We start from the raw sequence: 24,446 nt of genomic DNA on the forward strand, positions 1-24,446 counted from the left end.
AAAAGTGACTATTACATGATTGTTCTGAAAGTCTACTATTTATTTCATCGTAATCATGTAAGCCCTCATACGTGATTGTTCTGAAAGCTTACTAATTTACATGATTGTTCTGAAACTCTACTAAAGGTAAACTTGCTTCACCCGTGAAATGTAGTCAGATATGGAACAATATGTATACCCCTTGCCCAACGAAGTGTGTTTGAGTTGATCCGTCTTCTGTGTGCGCGACAGCTTCAGATGTGTGTTTGAGTTGATCCGTCTCTCCACTCCCTTTTTTTTTAGGTGTAGGGGGTGGGGGAGGTTTGTTCATATCAACTGACACTTTATCAAACCATTTGAATAATTCATATATACTAAATTCTGGTGGTTGCTGTGTAATAAAAAAACAAATGTCACTGAAAACAGAGATGTGCTAATAAATTTAGCTTTCATGTGTGTGTATGTGTGGTGTGTGTGTGCGTATGTACTCAGTGCACTGGCGTCGGAAACTTGGGGGGGGGGAGGGCAGCTGCTGTTCATGGGGTGGGGTGGTGGGGGGGGGGGGGCAAACATGTCTTTTTGCCCCCCCCCCCCAATATTTAGGATAACAAAAATATTCAGAGAGAGAGAGAGAGACAGAGAGAGAGAGAGAGAGAGAGAGAGAGAGAGAGAGAGAGTTGATAAACAAAATACCCCCCACACACACAAAAAAGAAGTATATTGTCTCGCGTGCAAGAACTTTATAGCCCAGACTCCCCACCCATCTCGCAACCCCGGCCATCTCCTCACGTCTCTCATCCCCTCTCCACTTGAATTTTTAGTTCATTAAAAAAAAAAGTTTCATTTGTGAAAATTATTTGTTGTGCCTTTCGTCTTTAAAGGGGCAAAAATTAGCTTCCATTTTCCCTCTTTGCCATGCCTTTCGATCCATTTTGGTGACCTAGCCACCTAAGCATGGCAAAGAGGGAAAATCAAAAGTTTCTATGTGTCCCTTTAAACCTGTAATTAGAATTTTGAGTTGGGAATACTCAAGAAGAATCATTACATTTTTGAAGATTATAAATAATTTTTGTCTTTGGACATTTAATTTGAATTTTGAGAACAATAAAGAAGACATGTTCAATGTATGAAACGTATTACTTGTTGAGTTTGTATTCATTGGGCGGGGGTATAAATATCAATTTCACTTAAAGATTTAGTATCATTGTATCAAAATATTGTTCCATGTACATACAGACATACACACAGACAGACGGAAAAAGTGAATCCAGTATACCCCCTCCAACTTCATTGGGCTGGGGTATAAATATCAATATCACAAAAGATTTAGTATCATTGTATCAAAATATTGTTCCATATACATTCAGACATTCACACAGACAGATGGACAAAGTGAATCCAGTATACCCCCCTCCAACTTCGTTGGGCTGGGGTATACATATTGTTCCATATCTAACATTTCACGGGTGAAGCAAGTTTACCTTTAGTAGAGTTTCAGAACAATCATGTAAATTAGTAAGCTTTCAGAACAATCACGTATGAGGGCTTACATGTTTACGATGAAATAAATAGTAGACTTTCAGAACAATCATGTAATAATCACTTTTCAGAACAATCACGCGTAACACACGTGTGAGAAAGAAAATTGTTATTTAGATATCTTTTTTTTTTTCCAAAGTGTTTGTTACAAATAATTTAGCACGAAACGAGATTTTACAAAATTGCGTGCAGGCGGGGATGTATCGCGTTCAGGTTCCACAGTGTAATGGAATGTTGCGCTAAAGGTGCATTGTGCTTGTCTGTGACTTCTTCTTGTTCGCTTGTGCTTGTCTGTGTGATTAGGAGCGTGCACAATTGCATGTGTGTGTGTGTGCTCGCACACGACTGAGAGAGAGAGAGAGCTTTGCTTCTGCCAGGTTATCCCGTGTCCTATGAATCAAAGTACATAGAATACTAGATGATTACCCGCTTCGCCGGGTACCGGCATCGCCGGGAAGAAGTAGAGCCAAATATCAGGCTGCGCCTGGGACCCGGCTTTGCCGGATGTACGCCGGCTTCGCCGGCGCACGAAGGAAAGGAGATAAACGCGCAAAACACTGGAGACCTTCTAAAAATAGTAACGTGCAGTGACCTTCTAAAAATAGTACTTAACGTAGTAACGGGAATATGGATTGACGCCACACGGAGGAAGGGAGATAATCGCGGCTGATAACACTGGAGAAGATAAGGAAGAGTTACTGGTACTCATCGATGAGGTTGTGTCCGGGGTGTAGCTGAATACGGTGTCCAAATTTGAAAAAGATCCACCGAGAACTTTGGCCGTGCATCGCGAACAGACAGACAGACAGACAGACAGACAGACAGACACTAGTCGTATATATCTATACATATAAATAAAAGAGAGTGTCTGTCTGTGTGTGTGTGTGTCTGTCTGTGGTCGCCATACCTCTGAGATGGCAAGAGGCAGGAACAAGATAGTGTGCACGTACACTCCCCAGGTGCCGCAGATGTGCACCTAGGTTTTAGTTTCTTGATTCATTGTTTCCTTTCTCAGATTATGGACCTCCCATTTATTGAATACAGCCTATATGGTGCAAGACCAGTTCAGTGCCTACTGTTCACCTGTAGCAAGCACATCATGCCAGTGATATTAGAGACTCGCTATTGCTCCTATGAGGGGAAGAAATGAAGAATGAAAAATTAACTGGACAGTTCCGGAAATTTCTAGAAGGTAAGGGAGATAACTCTTTTTTGTCTGTGGTCGCCATACCTCTGAGATGGCAAGAGGCAGGAACAAGATAGTGTGCACGTACACTCCCTAGGTGCCGCAGATGTGCACCTGGGTTTTAGTTTCTTGATTCATTGTTTCCTTTCTCAGATTATGGACCTCCCATTTATTGAATACAGCCTATATGGTGCAAGACCAGTTCAGTGCCTACTGTTCACCTGTAGCAAGCACATCATGCCAGTGATATTAGAGACTCGCTATTGCTCCTATGAGGGGAAGAAATGAAGAATGAAAAATTAACTGGACAGTTCCGGAAATTTCTAGAAGGTAAGGGAGATAACTCTTTTTTGTCTGTGGTCGCCATACCTCTGAGATGGCAAGAGGCAGGAACAAGATAGTGTGCACGTACACTCCCTAGGTGCCGCAGATGTGCACCTGGGTTTTAGTTTCTTGATTCATTGTTTCCTTTTTCAGATTATGGACCTCCCATTTATTGAATACAGCCTATATGGTGCAAGACCAGTTCAGTGCCTACTGTTCACCTGTAGCAAGCACATCATGCCAGTGATATTAGAGACTCGCTATTGCTCCTATGAGGGGAAGAAATGAAGAATGAAGAATTAACTGGACAGTTCCGGAAATTTCTAGAAGGTAAAGGAGATAACTCTTTTTTGTCTGTGGTCGCCATACCTCTGAGATGGCAAGAGGCAGGAACAAGATAGTGTGCACGTACACTCCCTAGGTGCCGCAGATGTGCACCTGGGTTTTAGTTTCTTGATTCATTGTTTCCTTTTTCAGATTATGGACCTCCCATTTATTGAATACAGCCTATATGGTGCAAGACCAGTTCAGTGCCTACTGTTCACCTGTAGCAAGCACATCATGCCAGTGATATTAGAGACTCGCTATTGCTCCTATGAGGGGAAGAAATGAAGAATGAAAAATTAACTGGACAGTTCCGGAAATTTCTAGAAGGTAAGGGAGATAACTCTTTTTTTGTATCCAAACAAAGGAGGTAAAGCTAATGATAATGGGATAGCGAGCGTCTTAAATTGCTACAGGGCTCCGCTTACTCCCGGGCGAAGCCGGGCTTTAAATCTATACATACATATAAATAAAAGAGAGTGTCTGTCTGTCTGTGTGTGTGTGTGTGTGTCTGTCTGTCTGTGGTCGCCATACCTCTGAGATGACAAGAGGCAGGAACAAGATAGTGTGCACGTACACTCCCTAGGTGCCGCAGATGTGCACCTGGGTTTTAGTTTCTTGATTCATTGTTTCCTTTCTCAGATTATGGACCTCCCATTTATTGAATACAGCCTATATGGTGCAAGACCAGTTCAGTGCCTACTGTTCACCTGTAGCAAGCACATCATGCCAGTGATATTAGAGACTCGCTATTGCTCCTATGAGGGGAAGAAATGAAGAATGAAAAATTAACTGGACAGTTCCGGAAATTTCTAGAAGGTAAGGGAGATAACTCTTTTTTGTCTGTGGTCGCCATACCTCTGAGATGGCAAGAGGCAGGAACAAGATAGTGTGCACGTACACTCCCTAGGTGCCGCAGATGTGCACCTGGGTTTTAGTTTCTTGATTCATTGTTTCCTTTTTCAGATTATGGACCTCCCATTTATTGAATACAGCCTATATGGTGCAAGACAAGTTCAGTGCCTACTGTTCACCTGTAGCAAGCACATCATGCCAGTGATATTAGAGACTCGCTATTGCTCCTATGAGGGGAAGAAATGAAGAATGAAAAATTAACTGGACAGTTCCGGAAATTTCTAGAAGGTAAGGGAGATAATTCTTTTTTTGTATCCAAACAAAGGAGGTAAAGCTAATGATAATGGGATAGCGAGCGTCTTAAATTGCTACAGGGCTTCGCTTACTCCCGGGCGAAGCCGGGCTTAACTGCTAGTATATATATATAGGACATCCCCATGAATGAATAATTCCGTTGTTGATAGTAGCTTTCGTTAAAGCTTTAAAGCGACTGAATTTTTAACCTGTGTTTGTCTGGAGACAAAACCGTTTGGTGGTACTCATTTTTACATTTAGTCAAGTTTTGACTAAATGTTTTAACATCGAGGGGGAATCGAAACGAGGGTCGTGGTGTAAGTGTGTGCGTGCGTGTGTGCGTGCGTGTAGAGCGATTCAGACCAAACTACTGAACCGATCTTTATGAAATTTGACATGAGAGTTCCTGGGTATGATATCCCCGAACGTTTTTTTCCTTTTGTTGATAAATGTCTTTGATGACGTCATATCCGGCTTTTCGTGAAAGTTGAGGCGGCACTGTCACGCTCTCATTTTTCAACCAAATTGGTTGAAATTTTGGTCAAGTAGTCTTCGACGAAGCCCGGACTTCGGTATTGCATTTCAGTTTGGTGGCTTAAAAATTAATTAATGACTTTGGTCATTAAAAATCTGAAAATTGTAAAAAAAATTAATTTTTTCTAAAACGATCCAAATTTACGTTCATCTTATTTTCCATCATTTGCTGATTCCAAAAACATATAAATATGTTATATTTGGATTAAAAACAAGCTCTGAAAATTAAATATATAAAAATTATTATCAAAATTAAATTGTCGAAATCAATTTAAAAACACTTTCATCTTATTCCTTGTCGGTTCCTGATTCCAAAAAACATATAGATATGATATGTTTGGATTAAAAACACGCTCAGAAAGTTAAAACAAAGAGAGGTACAGAAAAGCGTGCTATCCTTCTCAGCGCAAGTACTACCCCGCTCTTCCTGTCAATTTCACTGCCTTTGCCGTGCGCGGTGGACTGACGATGCTACGAGTATACGGTCTTGCTGCGTTGCATTGCGTTTAGTTTCATTCTGTGAGTTCGACAGCTACTTGACTAAATGTTGTATTTTCGCCTTACGCGACTTGTTTTACTATTATGTCAAATGTTCGCACTACTGTAAGTTATGATTTGGTAAGATTAATTTTTGTTTAGGATGTTTTGTTGAGGCATAAGCAAGGTAATATATACAGATGTGATAAACAATAAATATTATAATTCTTGTGTATTCCTTTTTGAGCCACAGGTTGTTGTGACTTGGACATGTTTTGTGAAGTGTGTGGCAAGTCAGTGTGTGTGTGTGTGTGTGTGTGTGTGTGTGTGTGTGTGTGTGTGTGTGTGCGCGCGCGAGAGAGAGAGAGACTGAGAGAGAGAGAGAGAGAGAGAGAGAGAGAGAGAGAGAGAGAGAGAGAGAGAGAGAGAGAGAGAGAGAGAGAGAGAGAGAGAGAGAGAGAATAAACGAACGAACGACAGATTTTTATTACTCGCGGATCGAGACTTTAGGCTATCGCCTGCTAAAACTACGCCTTAAAATTGGAGGCAATCAAAGAACAATTGCAAACAAACAAACAAAGGGCAAGACTGTGACACATGCAGTTTAAATACAAACAACTAAAGACTTAAAAAAGAAATTCATTATATAAGGCTTAAATGCATTTATGCTTTAATATTATTATCAGATGTGCTTCGGAGGACCAAAGAGCCAGGCATTTCAAGGCTTATTTTGTGTGTGAATAAGATGTATGCGCAACTGTCGTTTGAAGCTTGTGAAGAAGCTGAGGGCTTTAAGAGAGAGAGAGAGAGAGAGAGAGTGATTGTGTGTGTGATTGTGTATGTGTCTGTGAGAGAGAGAGATCAAACTTTAGTTTTGAGAGAGAGAGAGAGAGAGAGAGAGAGAGAGAGAGAGAGAGAGAGAGAGAGAGATGATGATGATGATGATGGAACTTTATTTTTCAAGGATAGAGGTTTCAGGCGACGCCTTTTCTTACAACCGGTCCTTACTTCTTATACAAATGTCTAATAAATGATAAACAAGTAAAGCAACATGACAAATAAACAAAGTAAACGAACGAATCAGCAAACAATCGACAAGTAAGCAAACAAGCAAATAAACATAAACAACAACATGACAAAGTAAGCAACATACAAATCGAAAGCGAAACATGCAACATGTTAATTGAGGTTACACATGTAAAGTGATCGACGGTAAAATTCACACGATACCAACGTTTACACTAATGCTAATAATGATTATATGGTGTAAATGATGATGATGAAGATGTTGATGATGATGATGATGATGATCAAGTGATGATGATGATGATGATGATGATGATAATGATGATGATAATGATGATGATGATGTTGATGTTGATGATGATGATGTAAAATCGCAACATAAATTCCACATAATACATATAATAAAGAACATATTTGTGTATTTCATAAAGCTTTGCCAATTGTTGACAGCTACGTGCACGTGTTAAGACTAGTATAGGCCCTAGCCATCTAGGTAGACATAAAATGATTATGCAGAGCTTGTTTAAAACTCTTTAGTGAGGTTAATGATCTTAATGATTCCACACCATAGCGCCAGAGAAGGCTTGACTAGTTTTGAACAAATCAATCCTGGGTATTGGTGGTAGAAAATTGATAGACCCGTACCTTTCGGTGACTCTGTGAAATAGGTCCTGAATATAGATGGGCACTTCGCCATGATATACTTTATACATCATTACAGTCTTATTAAACTGTAACTGTTTAACTAGCGGCAGAGAGAGAGAGAGAGAGAGAGAGAGAGAGAGAGAGAGAGAGAGAGAGAGAGAGAGAGAGAGAGAGAGAGAGAGAGAGAGAGAGAGAGATGCACGGACACATTCCATTTTTATTGGACAACGTAATATTTGATTGCCAATTCACCAATACCTTTAACAAAAAAAGGTAAATTTCAATTTGTCAACAATGTGATCAATCGCTGAAATCAGTAATGATCGGTACTGTTCAAAATGTAAGTCTTCGGGTGCTGTGATGACGTTATTGGAGGGCAGCAGCGTCAGCGTTTATGAGGTCACATATGATTTTTTGGTTGTGGGGGTCCTTCATATAGAAGTGCGCCCCTACAAACTTCTTCACATTAAAAAGACCTTGAGTCAGCTGTTTCCATGCTGAAACAAAGAGAATGACCTCATTATTATATATTTCGTTACCTTCTTTTGGGAAGTTTAATGTGTCTTCTCGATGGCTCGGTGAGACATTTAAGCAAGACTCTTCCTTTTACAGAGGGGTGGTGTGTGTGTGTACGAGTGTGTGGAGGGGGGCTTCTAACCAATCTGCTTCTAGTTTGCAACCTTCTTTTGATTCCATGTCACACATTTCTTGTTTCATGCATCAAGGTATCTTCTTCCACACAACCAGTTTTACCGTGACATGGTATTGTTCTTCTTTTTATATTTAGTCAAGTTTTGACTAAATATTTTAACATCGAGGGGGAATCGAAACGAGGGTCGTGGTGTGTGTGCGTGCGTGTGTGCGTGCGTGCGTGTGTGTGTGTGTGTAGAGCGATTCAGACTAAACTACTGGACCGATCTTTATGAAATTTGACATGAGAGTTCCTGGGTATGAAATCCCCGAACGTTTTTTTCATTTTTTTGATAAATGTCTTTGATGACGTCATATCCGGCTTTTCGTGAAAGTTGAGGCGGCACTGTCACGCCCTCATTTTTCAACCAAATTGGTTGAAATTTTGGTCAAGTAATCTTCGACGAAGCCCGGGGTTCGGTATTGCATTTCAGCTTGGTGGCTTAAAAATTAATTAATGACTTTGGTCATTAAAAATCTGAAAATTGTAAAAAAAAATAAAAATTTATAAAACGATCCAAATTTACGTTTATCTTATTCTCCATCATTTGCTGATTCCAAAAACATATAAATATGTTATATTCGGATTAAAAACAAGCTCTGAAAATTAAATATATAAAAATTATTATCAAAATTAAATTGTCCAAATCAATTTAAAAACACTTTCATCTTATTCCTTGTCGGTTCCTGATTCAAAAAACATATAGATATGATATGTTTGGATTAAAAACACGCTCAGAAAGTTAAAACAAAGAGAGGTACAGAAAAGCGTGCTATCCTTCTTAGCGCAACTACTACCCCGCTTTTCTTGTCAATTTCACTGCCTTTGCCATGAGCGGTGGCCTGACGATGCTACGAGTAAAATGGCATTGCGTTCAGTTTCATTCTGTGAGTTCGACAGCTACTTGACTAAATATTGTATTTTCGCCTTACGCGACTTGTTTTGTTTTAGTTTGTTGACAGTTCACACAAGCGTAATTAGCGCGTTCTCGCTCGCTCGCACGCACGCACGGCACACACGCACGCACACACGTACACACACACACACACACGATCCGCACCCTCGCACGCAAGCACGAACGCACACACACTGGATCCACTGATACGCACGCACGCACACGCGCGCACACGCGCGTGCGCGCACACACACACACACACACACACACACACACACACACACACTAACACACTAACACACAGACTGGATCCTCACCCTCCTGGTCGTATTCAATATCTTCAATGGATACGAAGACCGAGAGAGGGCAGTTGAGCGGTTCTTTCAAGAGCCGCTGGGGTAAATCGTAGCTAGAAAATGCAGGAAGAAAGTCATTATGGGTACCACCATATTTAACGTAACATGAGATAGCACTAGCAATGAGAGAAAATACAAGTATGCCGCAGAGCTCTAACAAGTGTGAAGGGAAGAAGCGGGGCCTGGTCACGCCGCTGTGTGTGTGTGCGTGTGTGTGTGTGTGTGTGTGTTTGTGTGTGTGTTTGTGTGTGTGTGTGTGTGTATGTGTGTGTGTGGTTGTGTGTGTGTGTGTGTGTGTGTGTGTGTGTGTGTGTATGTGTGTGTGTGTACAATATTACCAAACAAAATATATAGATACAAGAAAACATTGAAAATGACATGTCAATATTAACTCACATCAGTTGGTCGACGACAGTCAGATCCGCTCTGAGTGCAGGCAGATAAACTTTCAGCAGTTCTGGATTTGTTGTAATGTTCAGCGGCAAAAAGTCTGCGAGTTGAGGGAAACATGACATTGTGATGAACAAAAAGTTACGAAAAGAGAAAATCATTACCTCGCACCCAATAAAAGGACCTGACAGACCACAGACAAAAAGACAACGGACAACATGTTTACTTCAAGATTATGCAGAGAGAGAGAGAGAGAGAGAGAGAGAGAGAGAGAGAGAGAGAGAGAGACAGAGAGAGAGAGACAGAGAGAGAGAGAGAGAGAGAGAGAGACAGAGAGAGAGACAGAGAGAGAGAGAGAGAGAGAGAGAGAGAGAGAGAGAGAGAGAGAGAGAGATCAAATCAAATCAAATCAAATCAAATTTCATTTTTCGAGGGTTGTGGCATAAGCAATCCAACGAGCTTTTTTTCAACCAGCCCTCGCCCAGAGAGGGGACTAATCTAATCACATATTTACACGGATATTAACGTAGAAAAAAAGGTAGAGAAAAACAACAACATATGAATATTTACACATTACATATTATACACAAATATAAAGCGTCGTATATAGATAGATAGATAGATAGAGAGAGAGAGAGAGAGAGAGAGAGAGAGAGAGAGAGAGAGAGAGAGAGAGAGAGAGAGAGAGAGAGAGAGAGAGCACACACACACACACACACACACACACACACACACACACACACACACATATTCAGAATAATACAAAATGACAGAGAGTCTGACATCAGGGCTTACTGAGTTCCAGAACCTCCTTGGTAAAGTCAGCTTCGTTCATAGCTCTGTAATCTTTCCTTTCCCTTTGTCTTTTTGTGGACTGAAACATATATCGGCGAAAAGCAAATGATAAATTACCAGTACAGTATATTGCTTTCAGTCGACGCTTCAGCACATATCGCATCGCTAAACTAAGTCCCTGCTCATCGCAACGAGCAATAATATTGCACTTTTTTTTTTAGCACGTTAATGTTATTCCAATTATATATATATACCAAACTGCAGTAACGAAAATGACATCACCAAGATAGTTATTAGATGCAAACTTCGACTTAAACCATTCTTATTACTCTGGTTTTTGCCTTTCTGTTTGAAATTGTTTCCTCCTATCATATCTTGAACAATCAAAAGGTCCGCAGAAGAAAAGTAGGCCTACTTCAGTACAAATGACTGCATAAAACTCGAGAGAGAGAGAGAGAGAGAGAGAGAGAGAGAGAGAGAGAGAGAGAGAGAGAGAGAGAGAGAGAGAGAGAGAGAATTGAATTGAATTGAACTTTATTTAACAAGGATTAAGATTTAAGGCTACGCCTTTTCTTACAATCTGTCCTTGGGACGCATAAACACACAATTATATAATTAAAGAATTATAATTAAAAAGTTAAAAAGTTAACCAACAAAAGGAGGTCGGAAAACTTCAGCACGTGATAATAAAGATGACGATGATGATGATGATGACGATGATGATGATGATAATGATGATGATGATGATGATGATGAAGATGAGGCATAAAGAGCATACATATGTGGTTATTCATAAAATCAAATGCATACCATGCAGGTAATTATAAATACAAGCTGGTAGCAATCGAACATGTAGCAATAGTACAACAAAAAATATGTTCAGAATATACAATGCACAGCATATCTTTGACGTAAGAGAGAGAGAGAGAGAGAGAGAGAGAGAGAGAGAGAGAGAGAGAGAGAGAGAGAGAGAGAGAGAGAGAGAGAGAGAGAGAGAGAGAGAGAGAGAGAGAGAGAGAGAGAGAGAGAGAGAGAGAGAGAGAGAGAGAGAGAGAGAGATCGCGGTTTGTCACAAACACACATGAAATATGTGTGCCCTGTAGTTTAGCGACAATAGTCAGTCTGGCATGGCACGGAGGTAGCACTGTACCAGTGTAGACACGACACGAAGGTCAGTAGTGAGATGGTCGATTTCTTCTCCAAAGACGTTGCGGTCGACTTGGGGCAGACGCCAGACACACGGGGGCGTTTCCTCCTCTTCTCGGAATGACGTTGTCTGTGCTGTTTCGCAGTCGTATGTCAGGACGTAGTCGTCTCCCCTTGCAATCAGCGTCTTCTTTCCACCTTTTCTTTCGCACACTACTTTTAGAGAGAGAGAGAGAGAGAGAGAGAGAGAGAGAGAGAGAGAGAGAGAGAGAGAGAGAGAGAGAGAGAGAGAGAGAGAGAGAGAGAGAGAGAGAACGAACGAACGAACGAACGAACGAACTTTATTACTCAAGGATGGAGATTTTAGGCTCACGCCTAGTCTTACAATCTGTCCCTGCTAAACTAAGACATAAAGATAAAGACAATAAAAGGACAATTGTCAATTTTAGAGAGAGAGAGAGAGAGAGAGAGAGAGGGAGAGAGGGAGAGAGAGAGAGAGAGAGAGAGAGAGAGAGAGAGAGAGAGAGAGAGAGAGAGAGAGAGAGAGAGAGTACGGTTGAAATTGATCGATAGCCAAACTCGCCCTATTTAAAGCCTCCAGGCTCTCACCTTTGAGGTTATCTAAAGGAACTAGTGTATAAACACCATCATTAGACAATCAGTGACATGAATACGACAATAACCAGCAGGATCAGGCCATTTCCCATCGAGGAATGCGTTCATGTCATTGATGAATTTTACATGCCATTTCCAAGTGTGACTTTAAAACGGAAGGGGTCATTTTTTTCTTCCTTACGTTAACGAATATCTTCATGTTTGGTGTGCATGAACTTGTGTTTGTGGATTATCATTACAAAAAGTATCCAGTCTGTAGGTCAAATGGTTCGAGTAATGTCCCAGAATACTTGCAACCCATGTTAGTGCTAATAACTCTGCAAATATTTAATGTTATTTTTCTTATTTTTCAGATTTGCAAAGAGGAGACCATAACAACAAATAATTAGGAATCAGACAAATTTAAAATGCCTTGGACAAAAGAGCAAAAAGTATTCTGCGTCACTACTTATTTGGAGACGAAATCATTCAAAACGGTGTAAGCCAAATATCGCAGGAAGTTCCACTTCAACAATTATCCCCAGAAAAGCCAAATTTAGCGTTGGGTTCACAAATTTAAAGCCACAGGATCAGTCAACAACATCAACAAGAAGGCAGAAACACCCAAATCTGGCAGGAAGCTGACTGTAAGATCTCCTGACAGTGTGAATGCGGTGAGAGATTCTGTCGGAAGGAGTCCGAAAAAGTCCATCCGAAGACGAAGCCAAGAGCTGGGTATTTCACGTTCATCAGTGCAAAGAATCTTGATCAAGGATCTTCATCTTTACCCATACAGGATCCAGATCAAGCATAAACTCATCACCCAGAACATTCGTGCCATCAGGAAGGAAGAGTGTGTCAAGGTGATTGACAACTTTGCTCGTCAGCTTCAAGACAGTGTGTCTGCAGCGAAACGGCGGTCATTTGGAACATGTACTCTGAAAAATGTATCCTGCAAGTAAGAGACCTCAAATCTTCAGTTTTCTAATTGTTATCATCTCAGCTTCTAGGAAATGTTATATTTTTTCTGGGACACCCTGTACCTTCCCTCCAAAAGGTGTTCCAAAATAACCCTTTCAAAATTGTCAATGACATGAACGCTTACCTGTATTTCTCCTGAAATGAGCTGAAACCGCTGTCTTTAGGTCACCTATCATTTGGGGGGGGGGGGGGGGGGGGGGAGGCCGGGGAGTGTTTGTATACTAGGACATTCAGATATTCCAAAAAGTAAATGTCTGGAGGGTATCAATCGGGTGAGTGTGTTAACCGCTGAATCTCAAACCTCGTACTGTAGAGGCGATCCCCGAACTTGGGATATTTTTTTGGAAGAGCACAAACAAACTTGCCACTTTGTGGAATAAGCATGCATAAGCTGAAGTTCATGTATACCAAATATGAAGTCATTCGGTAGGCAGATGTAGAAGTTATTAGCATTTTTGGTGGTTGCATTTCTTTGGGGGTGGTGGTCACCCTGTATCTGTGCATAGTGTAAATATCGACGAGAGTAGCCTTGTTAAGAATGTTCTAACTAACAAATCTTGCTTCGTGGGGAAGTAATATTCAACGAGCTGCTTCTTTGCATCTGTACCTCTAATATCATTTCTTATCCTTGCACAGTACACCAAAACAACAACAACAACAACAACAACAACAACAACAACAACAACCCAAAAAACAAACAAACATGCACACTTAAGACTTTGATCTCTTTTTGCCGACACTCTTGACCTATTTAGACCTGTGTTACCTTGCTCTTGAAATAATGTATCCTAATAATCATGACTCACATGAGGTGGAGATTCTCCGGATAGGTAGATTCTTGCTGGTGCCAGACCATAGTCCTGTCTTAGTGTAGCAGCTACCTCCGTACACAGCAAGGCTCCTTGACTGTACGGCAACATTTTTGTAAAAATCAACGAATATTATGCAAAGTGTACTGTAAGGCAATCTGGTCTGTTTTTCTTATCAGGAACGACCAAATGGAATACTATTCAAAACAAGTGTTCTGTCACCTTTCTTTACAAACTGGCTTGACTTTGGGGAACATTTCACATGTTTGATTCCTTCTGAAACTTGTCTTCTCATTTCAAGGCAAGTCTAAGCTAACATGTTTGTGACTACATGTACACTCCTCGTCAACAAAAGCGCACGCCTTTGCTGTTTATAAATAAATAAATAAATAAATAAATAAATGAATAGATGAATAAATGAATAAATAAAAAGATAAATGAAAACACAATTTAAATAAATAAATAAATACATAAATACATACATACATACATACATAATAATGAACGCACATGCAAACAAATAACTTCAAAATACAGTAATAATATAAACCTTAAAGAACACGTTATGTAACTGCTCCTTAAAATTTCGCACTTGTCCTTCGAACTCATTGCACTTAATTATGAACTTATGTTTAATCGCAAAAGAAAAGTAGAGCAATGGGAAAGGCCAAGGTGGGAGAGACAGGCAAGTTTAAATGAAGTAGATAGGCTGTTGATATTGGGGCATGTGTCCAAGAGGTAGGAGGCTCTCATCCAATCCCGGACATGTCAGACATGAGACCAGCAAATGTTCCAAAAGTAGGAAAGTAAGCTGGGGTCCAGGGGCCGCATCACCAGGGGCAACGCCCCGGTAGGGGGTTCAGGAAAATAAATGTTAGAATTATAAAGGCCATTTTGGGGCCTCTCCTGATAGCAAAAAATTAGATCATGCCTTTTTAAAAATCTATACAAACCACAAGAATAATATGTTTTAGCATTTTAAACAAAAGTGTAATGTATAACAATCACACACACACAGAACTGACTTGAAAACTTTCAGAACCAACACATTTTTTCCACCAAGTCCGTATTTCACCACGCAGTGGCCGTTGTCGCACCACGTGCACACGGGCTGACCGGGAATGGATATCTTGGCGATACTGTCGCCAATGAGCTGGCGCCTTTCTTTCTTGTTGATAATGACAGTCACTTCTTCTGACAGCCAGTTGGCTTTCCATTTGTTTTTCACACTTTGGTCGTCGATCGTAAGAACTTCCACAGCCGACAAAACAATACGGAATCCAGACGCCATGATGCTACCTTTTTCACCTTCGGCGTCTGGAGATCGGCAGCCAATCAAAACAACCCGCAAACCGCCATCGGTGAAAATTAGGCCTAGGCGATAATCGTCGGAGATCAACAGCCAATCAAACGCGACCTATGATACTGCTATGGGTTCACGCGAGTGCTGGGGTGCGAATGCACTGTCTTCAGACGCAGACAGCTTCAGCTGAACGGTTCATACCACCACCACCCCACCCCCCTTTTTTTCTCTCAACGAATTTGCATCGATCTCAAGAATGGTCTGTGAGCTAAGGAAAATATCGGAATTCCGATAAAATTCGGACCAGTCCCATGTCTGACATGTCTATGGTGGTTTGCAAGAATAACAATAAACGAGTCGCGTGAAGCGATATAAAAAGATTCAGTCAATCTGTAGGCATCAAACTATAGGATCAACTAAAAAAAAATGTCATCGGCGAGACTACATTCAGATAGTCTCGGCTAACCATACCCGAAGATCGAGACGGGTCACGCTAGTCTCCGCGAAGCATGCGAACATTATACTCAACCTATTTATTTCTGTAAATCTGAGCGCGTTTATAAAGTAAAGATAACATATCTATATATTTTTTAATTCAGGAGAAGATGAGGAATACAATGCAATGATTTTTTTCTTCTGTATATTCGGGAATATTCGTTTTTAATGACACTTTAATAAGCAAACAAATTAACTAATTATTTAGCTTCCGAGCTGAAATGCAATCCCAAAGTCCGGACTGAATCAAAGATTGCTTGACCCAAATTTCAATCAATTTAATTGAAAAATGAGGGCGGCGTGACAGTGCTGCCTGAACTATCACTAAAAGCCGGATATGACGTCATCAAAGTCATTTATCGAAAAAATGGAGAGAAAAAACCCATCTGGGGATATCATACCCATGAACTCTCATGTCAAGTTTCATGAAGATCGGTCAAGTAGTTTTTTCTGAATCGGTCTACACACATACACACACGCACACACATACACCACCACCCTCGTCTCGATTCCCCGTTCTATGTTGAATCATTTAGTCAAAATGTGACTAAATGTAAAAAGGAAAAGAAAACAAAAGAAGAAAGGTTCCTCAATGAAGCGTGTATTCTTGATTTTGGAAGGTTAGAGGTCTATCTGTTTCGGATATTTTTCTTAAGTTTTACATCAGCAATTGCACATGAAGGAAAGCATTTCAATGACAATCTAATGCCTCACCTATGGCCGCAGAAGAAGAATGGTTTATCAGCGTAGTGTTTGTGGATGGCACCAGCAATATCCGAGGCGATTTGCTGGGCCGAGAAACAGCACTCCTCTTTGTAGCGCGTTTCCCTGCCCGGTAGCGTCACACCAACCACTGAAAAACAAACAATCATTTCGTCTTCAAATGCATGTTATGCAACAACAGAAATGAAAGGTGAAAAAATAAAAGTAAAAAGAATGAATAAAAGGAAGAGAAAAGAAGGGACAGAAAAGAAAAGAAAAAGAAAGAAAAGAAACGGAAAAAGAAAGGAAAAGAAAAGAAAAGAAAAAAAAAAGAAAGAAAAGGAAAGAAAAAAAGGGGAAAAAAGGAAAAGAAAATTAATATTCTGTTTATCTTAAATAAGCTATAAGACTTACTTTACTACTACGTCTGCGGGTATGTCTGAGTCTACGAAATGCATTCATGTTTGCAAATGTCAAAGATGGTTTTCCTCCTGTATAAATCAGAGAGTAAACAACCAAGAGGACCTCTCGACTAGCCGTTAGTCAACAGTGCTTCCTGTTGAGTATAAAAAAATGTGCCATATTCTCTGAAAAAAAGAAAGAAGATTGGCAATCTTTAAACATTTGTCAAGAATTACGCTTCCAATTATTTAATTGAAATTTGACTTTTTGGAATGTGTAGTCTTGGTCGAGGAACATTTCTGGCAGGTAGTGTTACTGTGCCATGCTGAACGCGTGAAAAAGGAGCGCGTTTTTCAAATTCGAATGAAATATGCCAGGTCAAAACTCTGTGACGTCAACACAACAATAAGGTTCTGGCCACAAACCAACGTATTATAAACTGAGTGCACTGGCGAAAAGTGCAATGAAGAAACATGCCCGTACAACGTCAACGAAAACAGAGCAAATTGGATAGGGGAAGGGCAATTGGATGGCAACATCATCTTGCTGCCACCTTTCGCCTAACTGAGCCATTGTTAAACGCATTAATTGAACAAGTTTAATGTAAATAAGTACAATGTTATTTATTTCATCTATAAGATGACTGAATGAATATCCCCTTCAAACTTGACTATATTCCTCTTAGCCGAAAAGGTACAGCAACAGTTTTGTGACCACTGCATCCACCTTTTTGTTGCGTGTTAAACCTCTCCAGTAGCCTTTATAGTTGAGCTGGCGCAGTGTGACAAAGTTCGTGTGACAGCTAGAGCTTACTGATGGATGGAAGGGGAAACTGACATGGAGCGGCGTTTCCTCCCCGGCTTTCTTCCCCGCAGGTACACACTGCTTCTAAAGTGGGCCGTGTACACAAACTTAAATGCGGCAAAGTTGTGTAACAACCCCTTACAAGTACATACAAATGTGCGGGGAATAGCTAAATGTCGTTGAATACGTCTTACCCGGCTTAAGTTGAGACGGCACTTTTGTGGCGACTTAATTTTTCTATCAAATTGATTGCAATTTTGATCAAACATTCTTTGACCATTTCCGACTATGGGACTGCATTTTCTCTTGGAAGCATATAGATTGATTGATAAAAACTAATCTGTTAATTACAATTTTGCTTGAAATTGAATGTTATCTTTTCTTGAATCCAAATCATACAGATATCTTATGGTTACCCTGACCATGTGCTCAGAATTAAAGATGACTGGTTTTCAGCGTCGATCGTTTAGTCTCAGGCCGACAGATTGACAAGATGTTTTGATACTGCTTCGCGCGATTTGTTTGTATCAGTCCAAGAGGAAGAATGCAAAGCCTAACTGATTCCTGATGAATAAAATTGCATACGGAGAGAAAGGTATTTTGTCTGTGATAGAGTTACATGTTATTTCAAAAAGTTCTTAATGTTATCATGTCTGTGATAGTTACATATTATGTCAGTGTTTTTAATGTTATCATGTCTGTGATAGTTACATATTATGTCAAGTGTTTTTACTGTTATCATGTCTGTGATAGAGTTACATATTATGTCCAAAAGTTCTTAATGTTATCATGTCTGTGATAGTTACATGTTATGTCAAAAAGTTCTTAATGTTATCATATCTGTGATAGAGTTACATGTTATGTCAAAGTGTTTTCACTGTTATCATGTCAGAGATGGAGTTTCGTCATGTGACCCGTAAAAACGCAATAAAGTTACATATTATGTCAAAGTGTTCTTAATGTTATCATATCTGTGATAGAGTTACATATTATGTTAAAGTGTTTTCACTGTTATCATGTCAGTGATAGAGTTACATAATGTGTCAAAGTGTTTTTACTGTTATCATTTTCTGTTGAAAATATTGTTCTGTTGTCAGCTACAACGCGACTGTCACTAGGCTAATGGCGGAATTTTTTTAATTCTATTGCTTTGTATGGATATGGTACTAAATTATATTTTCAAATAAGGCCAACAAAAAAGTTTGTTTCCGATGACAAGGCCACCACAATTAAGGATAGGAATGTCGGTTACTGTCTTGAGGGTGGGGACAACTGAGTCATCTTTGTCTTGTGACTTATTGTTAGAGGCACATGTGGCTTTTAATTGGGCGGACTCCATGTGAGCCGTAATCCTGGATGTGGGAGAAGACAAACTTTCACGTGCGTGTGTGCGTGCGTGCGTGCCTGTGTGTAAAACAAAGGTAAAACAAAGTTTTAGGGTCGGGAGAAAACAATAGTGTCGGTCGGGGAATCGGTAACATTGATTTTTTTCTTGGTCAAGGATGACACTTACTCTCCACGTTGTCGGAGAGCAGCTTGGGCCAGGAGGTGAAAGCGGAAGCCCCGCTGCCTGACCAGGGGAAGACCACGAGGCGGACTGTGGCCTTGGGCTTCTTCACGCGACACGTCAGCAGCTTTTCCGTCATTGTACACTGTCCTCTACTTTCCTCTTTTACACACTGTGTAAAGAAATTATAGTTTCTTACGTTTAGCCAGAGATACAAAGAAAATATCTCCAATAGTTTCATTAAGTACACACAAGGAACAACCAAAGAGAACGATCGGAGAATGTCAGAAACGCGTGAATACACTCGCAAGGCACACCGAAGGGAGAGAGAAACAAGTCGCGTAAGGCGAAAATACAACATTTAGTCAAGCTGTCGAACTCACAGAATGAAACTGAACGCAATGCAATTTTTCAGCAAGACCGTATACTCGTAGCATCGTCAGTCCACCGCTCGTGACAAAGGCAGTGAAATTGACAAGAAGAGCGGGGTAGTAGTTGCGCTGAGAAGGATAGCACGCTTTTCTGTACCTCTCTTCGTTTTAACTTTCTGAGCGTGTTTTTAATCCAAACATATCATATCTATATGTTTTTGGAATCAGGAACCGACAAGGAATAAGATGAAAGTGTTTTTAAATCGATTTCGGAAATTTGATTTTGATGATAAGTTTTATATGTTTAATTTTCAGACCTTGTTTTTAATCTGAATATAACATATTTATATGTTTTTGGAATAAAAAAATGATGAAGAATAAGATGAACGTAAATTTGGATCGTTTTATAAAAAAATAATTTTAATTACAATTTTCAGATTTTTAATGACCAAAGTCATTAATTAATTTTTAAGCCACCAAGCTGAAATGCAATACCAAACCCCGGCCTTCGTCGAAGATTGCTTGGCCAAAATTTCAATCAATTTGATTGAAAAATGAGGGTGTGACAGTGCCGCCTCAACTTTTACAAAAAGCCGGATATGACGTCATCAAAGACATTTATCGAAAAAAAGAAAAAAATGTCCCGGGATGTCATACCCAGGAACTCTCATGTCAAATTTCATAAAGATCGGTCCAGTAGTTTACTCTCAATCGCTCTACACACACACACGCACACACACACACACATACACCACACCCTCGTCTCGATTCCCCCCTCTACGTTAAAACATTTAGTCAAAACTTGACTAAATGTAAAAAGACATATAGACACAGACATAGACATAGAACACTTTATTATCTCAACGAGAAACTCAGGTGTGGTGTATCACAGCATTACAATATACAACATAAAACGTAAAAACATAAATAAAATATCGAGGCGCAAATAGCCAACTCATAATAATTAAGATTAGGATGATCATATCAAAACAAATCTCTCTCTCTCTCGCTCCATGATCCATTCATATCACATTACGTCAAAAGCAGACGCGCAAGCAAACACACACATAGACACAAACACATATAAATACAGGCACGGACACATGCATGGAACACACACACACACACACACAAATTGAAATATCACCGAGAGAGAGATAGAGAGAGAGAGAGAGAGAGAGAGAGAGAGAGAGAGAGAGAGAGAGAGAGAGAGAGAGAGAGAGAGAGAGAGAGAGAGAGAATGACAATGACAATGACAATTCTTTATTTAACGAGGGTAGTAGATTAAGCAGTGGTCTGCTTTTTTACATCCAGCCCTCGCCCTAAAGAGGGACTAACTACAAGAGAGAGAGAGAGAGAGAGAGAGAGAGAGAGAGAGAGAGAGAGAGAGAGAGAGAGAGAGAGAGAGAGAATTGAATTGAATTGGAATTTATCCCCGAGTACGCTAGTACTTGGGCTCAGCAGACTTTAATCGTGTGTGTGTGTGTGTGTGTGTGTGTGTGTGTGTGTGTGTGTGTGTGTCTTTCTCCACTTAACAGCTTATTGCTGGGAAGCTACTGGGCGCAGTTCGTTCAAAAGTTGATACACTAACTTGATAATAGGTCCGATTGATCGTATTAAAACTTCATAATGTTACCTGGGACCTAAATGCGAAATAAATCACAAAAACGACTCTTAACGGAGGGCGCAATTCGCGGTGGGATAGAACAGCCGTTCGGCTGATAAACCGCCCAGCCAACGCGGCCAGCGACACCAGGCTTTGCGTGCGTGCGTGCTTTGCGTGCGTGTACCACTGCGCGAGGAGTATAGGCATTTGAGTTCACTGGCGAATGTCAGATTTGTTGGCTTGGTGGAAAGCGTTTCCGACTATGGCCAAAGTGATCCGGGTTCGATTCCCGGTATGGGCGGTCTATTTTTTATTTTTTTTTATAAACTCTTGTTTACTATTGTTTATTATGAACGTTTTAATGTTTTATTTTACTCCAATAATTTTTTTAATTGTGTAAAATAAATAATTTTTTTTAAATTTTTTTATTTTTTTAAATCCAAGTGATCCGGGTACGATTCCCGGCATGGGCGGTCTATTTTTTATTTAAAAAAAAATTTAATTCTTGTTTACTATTGTTTATTATGAACGTTTGAATGTTTTATTTTACTCTAATAATTTTTTTAATTGTGTAAAATAAATTATTTTTTTTATTTTTTTTTTAAATCCACGTGCACAAGACAAAAACTTTCATACTGGGGGAGCGAGCCAGTCTGGGTCCGTATGCTTATGGGGGAAGTTCGCGACAACTCCCGAAGTTTTGAGTGACATCGGAAGTACTTGCCTCACTTTCGTATGCATGGGCCGGAAAAAGGGTTTACCTCGAAGCAAAGCGAGGAAGTAAGCGAGGAAGGGTATTTTGCGACTACTTCTAAAGTTTTGAGTGACATCGGAAGTACATCCTCACTTTCGCATGCATGGGACGAAAAAAGAGTTTACTTTGGAAGCTAACGAGGAAGTAAATGAGGGTAAATGTACTACAGCCAGACCCAGTAGTAAACACGCTACTTCCACAGTTTCTCAGTGCAAAAAGGCAGGGCTTTTCTTCAGTTTTTCATGTCAAACCGAGCTGACGCTCCCAAAGAGAGAAAATAGAGGGAAAAGTCGTATCTTCTGCATGCATTTCGTGCAAATTTCTCTGAATACAAACCTGAGTTGCCAGCTTTGACTTTTGTTTGTTCTGGGTCATTGGCCACCACTCTTTCATTCCCGCTTATACGAGGGGGTTACTGTGTTTCTATGAAAATGGGCGTCGTTGTGTGCATGTGTGAGTGAGTGTGTGTGTGTGTGTGTGTGTGTGTTTGTGTGCGTGCGTGCGTGTGTTTGTGTGCGTGCGTGTGTGTGTGTGTGTGTGTGTGTTCGAGTGTTGAAGTGTAAGTTTCTGCTATTTTTTTTTGTCATTGCTTTATCTCTGTGTGTGTGTGTGTGTGTGTGTGTGTGTGTGTGTGTGTATGTATTTGTGCGAGTGCCTGTCTGCCTGTGTGTGCGTGCGTGCGGGTATAATTGTGCGTCTGTTCCTTCATACGTTTGTTTGCGTGTTCGCGCATGCCGTGTGTGTGTGTGTGTGTTTGTGTGTGTGTTTGTGTGTGTGTGTGTGTGTGTGTTTTCGATGTTATGTGTGTGTTCGACGGTGTGTGTGTGTTCGACGGTGTGTGTGTGTGTGTGTGTGTGTGTGTGTGTGTGTGTGTGTGTGTGTTCGACGTTATGTGTGTGTTCGACGGTGTGTGTGTGTGTGTGTGTGTGTGTGTGTATGTGTGTGTGTGTGTGTGTGTGTGTGTGTGTACCCACTCCCCACACTATGATGAGCTGACTATATTTGCGCCTTGATATTTTATTCATGTTCTTACGTTTTATGCTGTTTATTGTGATTCACCACACCCGAGTTTATCGTAATTGAGATAATAAAGTGTTCTATGTCTATGTATTATGTCTAATACACATGCACACACGCACGTAGGCTACAAAAATCCAATCTTGACTTTGAACTTTATATAAACATACATCCTCTTCACAATTAACGAGGACAAACGTAATTTACAAACACCTAAGTACAACAATTTTTCTGTTTGAAAAATTCGGACACACATTTTCTCAAATAATATGAAATTCGCTGAACTTATTCCCAAAAAATGGAGTTCTGCCTTTTTAAAGTAACACAAACATTCGCTCTGACCAAACTATTTTTGTCCAGCAGTTTTACCGATACACAATCATTAAAAAAACACTACAAAAAGAGTTTTAAGTTAACCGACTTCGCTACCACATAAACAACCTTTTTTATTGTCCCCAACATTCTGGTCAACGAAATCATTATTATAGACAGTCATTCTATTTAAGGACAATTATCACAGCTTTCGTTCAACCAGTTAAAAACAACAATTATAGTAAAAGCTACAGCGCGATCAACGTTTGCCCATTTACGAACTCGCGATGAGATTTGTTTCTTCTGGTCACCAAGCCTACCGTTTACAAACGCATGCGCACTAATTGGGATTCCCCCAATTTTCTCGACCTTGACCTCAGAACTCTCGAAGCCACTACTTCGGCGTTCAATTTAGCTCGTGCATACCGAGTAGCTGGCAACTTTGCTTTCGAAGTTCCCACTTCCAATGTCAAGGGCCTCTCGCTTGACATAATTATACGACGATATCGCATCTCAAGGGTCCTTACCCATCCAAAAGAAACCTCCAGCGCATACTACAATTGCAGGACATTCCGTTTTTAAAGGCAGCTCATTGGGACTGATCTCAGACACAATATCGAAGACGTGAAATGCGTCAATCGAGCAACTGTCGCAACTAACTTGGCTACAATGAGACGGTCTCCTACCTTGCACCATAGACACGGACTGTGACATTCTTGTTTAATTTAGGTGAAATGCTTAAAACAGAGTGACTCAAAAGCGACAGTTCGATCAGTTACTGACCGAAAAAAACGTGCTCGAGTCATTCGGCGAAGGTGGCGAGCTTTCAAACCAGCACGACTGAATAACTCAGAATGCCTTTTTTCATCATGCCTTTATTCTACACGAGTAACATAGTGCAGTGGTTGGTTGGTTGGTTTTTGGGGTTTAATGTCTCTTCAGCAGATGCTAGCTGCTATTCGAGACCGATGCAGTTATTTTCTTTTCCCTTCATATGGCAAGTTCTACGTTTCAGACTATTTACATTCAAATCTATCACTGTAAAAGAAGGTTCTAAAAATTAATAATTTTCACTTCTGGTACTTTAAATCTTGTAAAAAATCTTGATCTCTTTTAAAAAGTTAAAAATCTTGTCCGGGGGAACATCCCGGAATAAAACCTTCAGTGTTTCCGCATTGTAGTGTTTGTCTCGAAATTCTTGAACGTCTACACATTTTGTGAGAACATGTTCTAATGTCCATGGTTCGTCACATCCAAAACAGTATGGTGGATCTTCACCTTTCAGCAGATACGAATGTGTAATGTGACTGTGCCCAATGTGTAAGCGACAGAG

General features: G+C 40.3%; 1 protein-coding gene across 3 annotated transcripts in view; it reads right to left on the reverse strand.

Annotated features, from left to right (window-relative positions):
- The window catches only part of LOC138982360 (S-acyl fatty acid synthase thioesterase, medium chain-like), a 104,320-nt gene that overhangs the window by 39,365 nt on the left and 40,509 nt on the right, over window positions 1-24,446 (reverse strand). For 2 of the 3 annotated variants that reach the window (XR_011460855.1, XM_070355613.1), the window contains exons 2-6: window positions 19,060-19,225; window positions 16,353-16,491; window positions 13,838-13,937; window positions 10,311-10,389; window positions 9,522-9,615 (exon numbers count right to left, since the gene is read on the reverse strand). Coding sequence is in view for 2 of the 3 variants with exons in the window: in XM_070355613.1 (XP_070211714.1) it covers window positions 9,522-9,615; window positions 10,311-10,389; window positions 13,838-13,937; window positions 16,353-16,491; window positions 19,060-19,192 (545 nt within the window). In the remaining variant the exon portion in view is untranslated. Of the gene's footprint in view, window positions 1-6,101; window positions 7,681-9,086; window positions 9,179-9,521; window positions 9,616-10,310; window positions 10,390-13,837; window positions 13,938-16,352; window positions 16,492-19,059; window positions 19,226-24,446 lie in introns of those variants that run through there. The other variant, XM_070355612.1, reaches the window with a different exon arrangement.

Source organism: Littorina saxatilis, linkage group LG12, assembly GCF_037325665.1.
Source record: "Littorina saxatilis isolate snail1 linkage group LG12, US_GU_Lsax_2.0, whole genome shotgun sequence".
Lineage (NCBI taxonomy): Eukaryota > Metazoa > Mollusca > Gastropoda > Littorinimorpha > Littorinidae > Littorina > Littorina saxatilis.